At 51.4% G+C, this 10,270-nt stretch overlaps 1 protein-coding gene across 4 annotated transcripts in view; it reads right to left on the bottom strand.

The window, feature by feature from the left end:
• LOC101983921 overlaps positions 1 to 9,967 on the bottom strand; it is a 63,379-nt gene extending 53,412 nt beyond the window's left edge. Inside the window, exons 1-2 of one of the 4 annotated variants that reach the window (XM_026787453.1) lie at positions 8,068 to 8,144; positions 7,529 to 7,622 (exon numbers count right to left, since the gene is read on the bottom strand). In XM_026787453.1, coding sequence (XP_026643254.1) covers positions 7,529 to 7,612 — 84 coding nt within the window. In that variant the 5' untranslated portion in view covers positions 7,613 to 7,622; positions 8,068 to 8,144. Of the gene's footprint in view, positions 1 to 7,528; positions 7,623 to 8,063; positions 8,246 to 9,809 lie in introns of those variants that run through there. The other 3 variants (XM_026787454.1, XM_026787456.1, XM_026787455.1) reach the window with 3 other exon arrangements.
• Between the last annotated feature and the right edge of the window lie 303 nt (positions 9,968 to 10,270).

Here is a 10,270-nt window from a genome sequence, read left to right as displayed (position 1 = left end):
GCCACCATCGCCCGGCAGGAGAAGGGTTTCTAAGTGAAGTTTACGGCTTCTGAGCTAATTCCACAGCGTTTGGGGTCCAGCTTTTGCACTCTCTGTCTGTGTAGAGCTCACCGGAAAAGCGTCTCCTAGTTTGCAGGTGTCTTCTTCTGGGATAAGTTCAAGGTTTCTGCGTGGAACTCACAGAGTGTCTGCTGTGCCAGCTCACAGTGGGTTTTCCTTGTCCTGGGTCCTCTTATCGGTATGTGACCGCCAGAAAGCGAAACGGCCTTCTATGGGTCTCCATCACCTTCCCTGGAGGCCAGGGACTCTTCACTAAAGGAGTCAGACTAGCAATAGGAAAACAGCTTTAAAGTGGTACAGTTAGGGGCCGGGAGGGCAAAGGGCTCGCAGCACAAGCGCCAGGACCTGAGTTTGAGGCCCAGAACCCACGTTACAACGACTGGATGCAGGGGTATGCACTATAATCCCACAACTGGGAAGGCAGGGATAGGCAGATCCCAGAACAGCAGTGTTCAGCCAACCTGGCCTCCTCAGCAAGCATCAGGCCAATGAGAAGCGGACTTTCAAAATAACAGCAAAAACAAGTTGAATGAGCAGTGTTGGAGATTGTCATCTGACAGCCACATATACCCATATACACATGACGACACACAGGCATGCGTGCGCGCGCGCACACACACATACACACACACACACATGGCAAAATAAGCTGTTATTGAGAAGATAAAGGGCTGTTAAGTAAAAATGGTAGCCAGCAGATTGTATTCATAAACTGAAAAGGAAAATAACAGCAAGATTCTGCCACAGACCTTTAAGAAGAGCTAAAACTGGGCTGGAAGAATGGGGTTCGGCAGTGGAGTGCACCTGCTGTCTTACAAAGGACCTACATTCAATTTCAGCACCTATATGGCTGCATGCAACAGTCTGCTACTCCAGTTTCAGTGGTTCAGGCGCCCTCTTCTGGTTTCTAAATGCATTGCATGCACATGGTGCACATACCCGCAGGGAAGCCACACACACACACACACACACACACACACACACACAAACACACACACACACACACAGAGCTAAGACTGCTGAGTGTGGTGGCACATGCCTTTAATCCCATCACGCAGGAAACAGGCAGGCAGATCTTTGTGTGTTCAAGGGCAGCTTGCACTAAATAATAAGTTCCAGGCAGCTAGGCTTCATAGTGAGACCCCATCTTAAAAAGAAACAGCAAGGATCAAATTGTGGCACTAATGTCAGCTGGGAGGCCATGGTCTACCTTTCACTTACTAGCAGAAATGCTATGGGTGTGACCACTCATCCATGTGACCACACCACAGTCTCCTTAATAGTTGGCTTATGGTGAGATCCCTCTTTCACTAAAGGGACTTGTCCAAGCGGTATTCCACGTACACAGAGCCTGGACCAGTGAGCACACTCACCCCATTTGAACAGACCTGACTGGAAACAATCCACACATCTGTCATGGTGTGACCTGACAAGCAAACCTTCAGCACGGAGGCACACCCCTGTTAAAATGTGTCACACTCCAGGCCTGGGGTGCACAATTTTTTGTATGATGTGGCAGTCTGGAAAGACTATTAAAATCAACAAAAGTCCCTCTTTGCTTCTGCAGGCTCCACACCACTGTCAACTGCTCTCTTCCTCACGTTCTCGATATCTCCCATTCCCTCTGAGCCCCACTGTGCTCCGGTTTCTACCAAACGACCCACGGGACCAGCTCCTGCCATCACGGTTGGCACAGCATGCCAAGCCCACCAGCTCTCTTGTGCCACACTGGGGCATCACTCCCTCCCTTTTCCTCATTTTATGTCATCTTTGTTCATACAGGGACGTGAGTCCTGCCTTCTCCGTCTCTTCCTGTATGTCATTCTCAGCCTGCTTCCTGCAAGTTATCTCAGGCTTTACCAAGCCTAGCTCCCTGTCCACTCTCCCTTGGGTCTTGGTGCTCCTTCTCTTCTCTTCTCCAGGGTGCTCACAATTCCACACCCACGGCAATCCCTGAATACCATCTCACTCAGACTTATAAGCACTGGGGGTGGGGGGGTTCTGTCCCCTCCCAAAGTCCAATCAAGTCTGAACTCAAGATCTTTCCCAAATCCCCCCCACTTCACCACGATGGAAATTGAGGGCCATCTGACCCTTTTATCCCTTCCCTGCAGGCACCTGTCTTCAGGGCTGCTTGTCTGTTTTCCCGAGACAAGGTTCACTGTGTAGCTCTGGATGTCCTGGAACTTACTCTGTAGACCAGGCTGGCCTCGAACTCAGAGCTCCACCTGCCTCTGCCTCCTGAGAGCTGGGGTTAAACAGGTGCACCACCATCAGCCTGACCAGTCCTCCAGTGCTTATGCATGCTGCCCAGTGGGTAGTTCCAAAATCACCCCTCCTCTCCAGGTCCACCACCGTCCTTTACCTTAGCCTTTCTCATCTTCAACCCATCCCCAGTGTACAGTGGTACAGTGTGGGGTTTGCATGACTCTGGCCATTTCTCCACACCCACCAGCCTTCAATTAGAATAGCCTTCTAATTGACTGGTGTGAAGTTTTATCCCGAGGTTATCACTACCATGTATAGACAAACGGTGGAACTGCCATAGCCTAGGTTGCTTCACGTGGTCGGCACTGGAAAGAACACAGTTTGCTGAATAAATTTATCAGGAAGGAAAATAGAAGGATCCAAGTGTACCCACGAGGCAAATGGGAATGTTCAGAGGTGCTGCCAGGTCCTGGGTGGGGCAGCAAGGACTGTGTGGTAATTGGAGTGTGTTCCCAAACAGATCAGAGACTGCATGGAAGCAGGGAGCCTCACTGAAGCCTGGGTCGTGCAACGGGAACCAAAGCAGGCAAGACCACACTTGCACAGATTAGCTTCAGTGTTTGTGGTCCGGAGGGAACAAGGGGGCACTGTTGAAAACAAATTTTTGTTTTGTTTTTCAAAACAGAGTTTCTCTGGGTAGCCCTGGCTGTCCTGGAACTCACTCTGAACACCAGGCTGGCCTCAATTTCAGACATTAGACTGCCTCTGCCTCGAGCACTGGGATTAAAGGTGTGTGCCACGCTCCAGCTTGAAAACTAATCATTTCAATGGGAAAATTACAAAGGAAAAATGAGACAGGTGGGGTTAAATGCCGAGAGGAAGGTGAAGTGTCAGGATGACGGCTACAACAGAGTCACAAGCTCTGGCTAGTCCTCAAAGGACAGGAGTCTGCCTCCTTACAGTTCTGAGACTTGGAATTCAAGAGCGGCATGAGCAACAGGCGTGTGGTGATGGTCACAGCCACAGCCTTGAATGGAGGAGAACAGGGGGAGAGAGGACACTGATGAAGCCTCCTCTTACAAGGATCTGAGCCCCGCTCTCAGGAAGATCCCTCCTGGTCTGATGGCCTCTCAGAGGCTGGTTTCTAAATACGACCTTCCCGAAACACCTGGTCTTCAGAGGAGACATCTTTAAGTAATTAAATTCTTTCTTTCCATTTATCGGAAGCAGGGTTCAGGGCTGGAGAGAGGGCTCGGCAGTTAAGGGTGCATCCTGCTCTTGCAAAGGATCCCAGTTCTGATCCCACTCACTTCTAACTCCAGCTCCAGGGGATCTGATGCCCTCTTCTGGCCTCCTCAGGCACTGCACCCATGTGCATCAACCCACACACTGACACAGTTAAACCTAAAAATCAAACAGAGGAGCCTGTTTTTCTGCTCTTAAAAGTAAGAAAGTGAAAGAATCAGGATATCTCTCTCACACACACATACACACACACACACACACGCACACAAGCACACACACACACCACACACTCACTCACATTGGAAGACTGACCTAGCTTCACTTAGATGCTATTCTGTTCTATGTGTCTCAACAAATGTGGCAGCCGGGAATGGTCATAGAAAACTGAATAGAGAAGCTGTCTGCTACAGTTAATACTAGGGAAAGCTGACATACATGTGTTTTATAAGTCTCTTGTTCCACCTAAATTTAAAAATGTGGTTTAAAATAAAAGTATTTTTTGTCATATAAATACTATGTGAAAATAGCATATAAAAGACTGAGCAGGGCTGGGGATATACTCAGTGAAAGAGTGCTGGCCTGCACACAGTCCTGCACTCCACCGCCAGTGCCCTCCAAAGGCAGCCCAGGGCCTCTCCTGAAGTGGAAGGCACAACCTGCCTAGGAGCTGGGCTGTCCGTACAGGATGAGGACTGGATACCTGGAGGCATGGACGGTGGCATGCTGGCCACCTCAGCATGAGGCACTGTGGGTGCGAGGAAAGGAGTGGTCCCCTGTTCAAGAATCCATGGCTGGGTTTTAAAAGCCATTAGTGAGTGCAATCAGACATTTGAGATTGTACAGAAGTGGGGCTGTCCGTGGGCCAGAGAGCCTTCCCAACAGAGGGACTCTGGGAATCAGTAGCTTGAGACAGGAAGGAGGAGACAGGGGACACTAAGCAATGAGTCTTCGTAGCAGCTCCTGTGAGCCGATGACCCACAAGCCAGTGACACCGGAGCCACCATCAGAGCTGCCGTCACAAACACGGACTGGGAAGGAAGTGTGAGTGGCCAGTCACATGCCAGGTTAATGAGTCTGGGAAGCACGCAGAAACAAACGCAGCACAACTCTTCTTGCCGTGACCAGGTACCTGACTGAAGCCCGTTCTTTCGGCTCAGGGTTCAGAGGGGCCATCCTGGCAGCCATGCATGATGGTTGGAGCCACTCGGTCAATGGCAGAGGGAGCTTTGTAGAGGTAAGAACTCTCCAGTGGCTGGCAGCTCTCCAAGAGACCCCAGTGTGCAAGATGGAGGTCCCCGGATGAGGGCTGGATGACTGAGAAAATAATATAGTAGCAAGATAAGAACTCTTGAGGGAGCTAAAATGGGGCCGTGGGGCAATGGCAGTGAAGATGGTAAATTTGACAGGCAGGTCATAAAGACACAGAACGTGTTCCATTTGACAGGGTGCAGGGATTGACGCCTAGGCTCGTGATCACACACACACACACACACACACAGAAATAAGTAAAAAATTGAAAACACAACAGAAATAAAACAAACACAAGTGACAACATCAATACCCATGGATATCTGGTATAGGAATCAGATTTGCTCTGGGCTCCTTTAATACCTCAGCCTGGTTCTCTCCTATCCTTGGCCTCTTGGAGAACCAATGACAGAATGTTTGGGCAGAGCTGTGCCTACTGGATGTCTTGCTACTCAAAGACCGGACAGCAGAATGCTTGACTTAGGGTGTGGTTACCAGGTATTTTAAGATATAAGGAGGTAATTACACTTGTTCGTTCCTCATGTCATGGGAGGGAAGTCTTTTGCCCTCCCCTTTTGATTGGCGTATATAAAGACGATGAGTGATGAACTTGAGGCTGTTACCATATACCGTATTCACTGGAAGCCCCTATCTTCTGTCTCCTGTCTATTTCTGTCTTCAGAAACGTGCGAACAAGTCGGCCAGTCACAACAGCCCTGGAGACCGGGACCCTCGTGCTGGGTTTACCTGGTAGAGCCCCAGGGACAAGAGCAGCATCTGCTGGGAACAGTGGTCCATCCTTGGTGCTGTGACCATGGAACCGTGAGGTGGCCGGGATAGTGGCCTCTAGAGGGACCAAGCACTTGGAACCAGACTGGAAAATCAGACCAACACACCTCCCAGATCTGAGGAATGTCTGAGCCTCCCACCTGTCCACAGTTAGGCTATGGGTTTAGATTGCCATTAAAGTCTCCTGCCTACTCTGCCTGGGAAATCCAAGGCTGTCTTTCTGTCCAGTTAGCCTTGAGGCCACACGGAGATCAGAGAACAAGCTTCCTGGACAGACACCATCTGCTTCTTCACTGCCTCTGAGAATATGTGTTCTACTGTGCCTCTTAGGCTCGGACCCTCCTGCCCCACGGAAGGTGCTGCCAAAGCCAGTGTGGGCTGCTCTCCTGGGTGCCTTTCGGTGAGGTTCCCCCGGTGACAGACATCAGCAACCATGAGTATGTGCCAGTTGCCCTTTTGCCACCTCCCTGGGTCTCTTCTCCTTAAACTTAATTATTTTTTTGTGTATGAGTGTTTGTCTGTCATATATGGTTGGGGTTTTTTTTTTGTTTGTTTGTTTTTGTTTTTGTTTTTCGAGACAGGGTTTCTCTGTAGCTTTGGTGCCTGTCCTGGAACTAGCTCTTGTAGACCAGGCTGGCCTCCAACTCCCAGAGATCCACCTGCTTCTGCCTCCCGAGTGCTGGGATTAAAGGCGTGCGCCACCACCACCTGGCTGTCGTATATGTTTGTATATGATCTGCATGCCTGGTACCCGAGGAAGCCAGATGAGGAAGACGAGTGATAGATTCTTGTGAGCCACCATGTAGGCGACAGGATCAAACCCAGGTCCTCTGAAGAGCGGCCAGTCCTTTTAGCTGCTGAGCCTGCTCTCCAGTCCGCTTAGATTCCCTTCTTGAATAGCACAGACAGGCTCTTCCCTGAGGGGACTTTAGGGCTCCTAGGGTGACTCCCTTGCAAGGATGCGCTGTAGTGTGGTGTGAGTGTTCTGTGTCCCTGTATCCTGATTGTTCTCTGTGCCCTGTTCCCAGCCTCACACATCATGGCCTGGGGTGGGGACAGCGGCAGGCAGCACCCCTCCAGAGAATGCTCTGAACACACACAAACCACACGTGATACACACAACACACACCCTCAGCCGTAGCATATCTCCTGAGCTTCCGTCTACCACCTAGGTAAGACAGCCTCAGTATCTCACCTACTTGGTGTCCATGTAGGGACCAGACTGACAAGGGAGCCAAGCCACGCCCCTCTGGGACTTTACTAGAAACCGGGATGAGAGGGAAATGTCAACTCCACCCCACCCAGGATTCACAGAACCCCAAAAGCCTCCAAACACACAACTGGCTGAGCTTATCCCCCGGTCTTAAAGATAGATCAGCTGTCTTCTCACAAAGCCCCTTTCCCGAGTCTGGGTGTCTCCGTGAAGACCGATTCGCCGGGGCTGAGTTTGGGTTACAGCTCCTCTCCACAGGGCCACAGGCGCCACAGACTCTGGGTCTGTGCACTCTCAGCTAAGAATACTCCAGAACAGAGGGAGAAAGCGGTCACATGACCCGATGATGGGTGTTCTGGGCCCCAGGGGCTCAGCAGTCACCTAACAAGGAACCCTGGACAGAGCCCTAAGAACGAGAGACCTGAGAGACAGGCGCCACATGGATTTTCCATTAGGGGAACCACCAAGCCACTTCCAGGTCAGCCACACCCTGATCATGACCAGAACAGAACTGGATTTCTCAGTTTTGCTGGGACCTTTGTAGGTGCCATGGATTGGGTTTGGTATTTTGCACGCATGTGTGAAATATTCAACTATAATGAGTTTTAGCTGTTTTGATGTTGATGTGCGTATTTCACCTCTATGACCTTTTGGTATGTATGTATGTAGAATGTGCTCCATGCGAGCTTCAGTCACGGGCAACCTGTCCCTTCCAGCTTAATGCAGTTTCTGAAATCCTCCGTGGCCTCTCCCCAAAGCCATTACCTGCTGGTGAGAGCTTTGTGCTCGGTGGCTGCTCGGGAGAGGCAGATCCAAGCCCTTGTGGTAAGCGTGGGGGTCCGTGGCCATGTTCTGAGGCCTGTGAAGATGGAGGACACACTCAGCTCAGGGCAGGCCTGGAGACAGGCCTGGAGACGGGGAGGAAATGAAGTCGGCAGGCTGAAGAGAGAGTTTTATATAGCCCAGGCTGGCCTCTAATTTGTTTTATAGCCTAGAATGACTTTAAACTCCTGATTCTCCTGCCTCACCTTCCCAGTGCTGGGAGGATGTGTAGGACATCACAGAGTTTATGCTGTCCTGGGATCAAATCAAGGACTTTGTGCCTGTTAAGGACGCTGCTCTGCCAACAGGGCTACAACCCCAGCCCCTGACTTTTCTTTAATCGAATCTTCATGAAAATTAGAGGGAACAGTAATCTGCCATGAGCAGCTAGACTAAATTTTGCAAGAGATGCCTCTCCCATCAGGAACCCAACTACTCACATCGCACTGAGTCAGGGCTACACTGTATCTGCCCTCACCTACCGTCCTCAGGCCAGAGGTCCTTTCTGGGTCCACACACCTGGTGTCCAGGTGCCCTGAGAGGGCAGGCATGTGCCCAGCTCCTTCCTCCTTTTCCCTCCTCCACTGCCCTCCACCATCTCTCCTCCAGGGCAACAGCTGTGCCCACCCAATCAGGCTGGGACCTTTCAGGTTTCACAGTCAGGTCCAGGCAGACTTCCCACTATCTCCAGGCCACTCTGTTGTCACAACAAGGCGGCCCTGGTAACGAGTGCAGGAAACTCCGTGAGTCCTGCTCGTCCTCTGGGCCTGTGGACAGGCTGTCTGGCCGGAGAGAGACTTGAGTTGTCCTGGCTACAGGATCTTTCCTCCTAAGTGCCTCCAGGAGTTGGCACTGGGCTCTGGCTATCCATTGCATTGAGTCAACCCAGGCGGACCACAGAAAGCCACCACACTGCCTGCGCTAGCAACCCTTCCCCCCCTGGTTAGAGTAACTGTGGAATACGAGTGATGTGGTATCTACTCTTCTATCTGAAAACACAGAGGAAGCAATCACTTTTGAGCTCAGATCTGTGGCAGGCAGAGGTGTCACAGCCATGTTCCTGGGCCCTACCCTTCCAGGACGTCTTCAGAGAGCTGTGCTGATCCCAGCTCCCTCAGCCTCTGAAGAGCCTCTTCTCATTCCAGCATTGTCCCCAGACAAGCACTGAGAAGATGGCCCCTCGGTATCCCACAGACACTCGAGCTGGCTCATGCCATTAAGAACACTCCTGGGGGTGGGCTGTGGTGGCACCCTCACTCGGGAGGAAGAAGCAGGCAGATCTCTGGGAGATCAAGGCCAGCCTGGTCTACAGAGTGAGTTCCAGGGCAGGCTATACAGAGAAACCCTGTATGTGTGTGTGTCGGTGGGGGGGGGGGCGCTGAAGAGATGGCTCAGCCGAGCACTTGTTGCCCCTGTAGGGGTGTCTCACAACTGCCTGAAACTCCAGTTCCAGTGCCTCCTTGTGTCCCTCCAGGTACCAGGCATGCACACGGTGTACATGCATACACATAGGCAAAACGTCCATGCATATAAAAAAAATATTAAAATACACATACACGCTCAGCTGCCTGGTGACCCTGGTGAGGGCCCCAGGGTCATCTCAAGCAACTCTGCTGGGCAGACCTGTGCTGGGTTGGTGCTCACCACTGAGTCACACCCTGACCCTCTGGCTCTGCCTCCTAACAAGGTGCACACCCCAGCAAGGACACGTGACCCTCTGACTTTCTTCTTTGTCTTCTAGCGGGTGGGGTCCTGCAGGACTCTGATTTGCCTCCTCTTACCTTCCAGGCTCTCTTACAGACTGGCTGTGGCTCAGGCCCTCTGACCCCTTGTCCTCTGCCTGGCCACTCTCCCCTGGTGTTTGGTTGGTTACCGGTTAAAGCTCCTAATTTAATGCTGCCCCGCCCTCCCCTGGCCCTAATGGAACTTGATCTGCTTTTTCTCCCCCCACTGCCCATGTCATCTAATCTTAGGCCATTTCCACATTGTTTACTATTTGCCACCTCCTCCACAGGCACATAAGCCCTGAAGGGCTCCTGCAGCAGGGAGGCGTCCACCTCTCCAGCCTGACTGACAGTCCTTGCGTAGGAAAACAGGGTACACCACTGCTCCTTCTGTTACCTTGTGCTGCTACCCAGTTCCTCTCCAACCCTCCCCTCTGCCCTCAAAGCACCAGCCACTCACCACAGAGCACAGAGACTGCCTGCGGAGGCTTGCTACATACCCCTGAGAATCTCTGTGAGCGCCGTCAGACCAGGTCTGGAGAAGCTGCTGTGCAGGCTAGCTTTGTGTCCATTTGGCACTAGCTAGAGTCACTTGAAGAGGAAGGAACCTCAGTGGAGAAAATGTCTCCACAGATCAGACTATAAATCGACAATCCTGTTAGGCATTTTCTTAGTTGTTAATGGAAGGGAGAAAGCCCAGCCCATTCTGGGTGAGGCCATTTCTGGGCTGGTGGTCCTGGGTTCTATAAAAAGCAGACTGAACAGGCTGGAGAGATGGCTCTGGGGTTAGGAGCACTGGCTGCTCTTCCAGAAATCCTGAGTTTGATCACCAGCAACCACATGGTGGCTCATAACCATCTATAGTGGGATCTGATGCCCTCTTCTGGTATAGAGCCAAACATGTAGATGGAGCACTCACATACATCAAATAAATACATAAACAAACAAATCTTTTTTTTTT

This window comes from Microtus ochrogaster, linkage group LG9 (genome assembly GCF_000317375.1).
Source record: "Microtus ochrogaster isolate Prairie Vole_2 linkage group LG9, MicOch1.0, whole genome shotgun sequence".
In the NCBI taxonomy this organism is placed as follows: domain Eukaryota; kingdom Metazoa; phylum Chordata; class Mammalia; order Rodentia; family Cricetidae; genus Microtus; species Microtus ochrogaster.
This window is presented reverse-complemented; position numbering and strand designations above follow the sequence as displayed.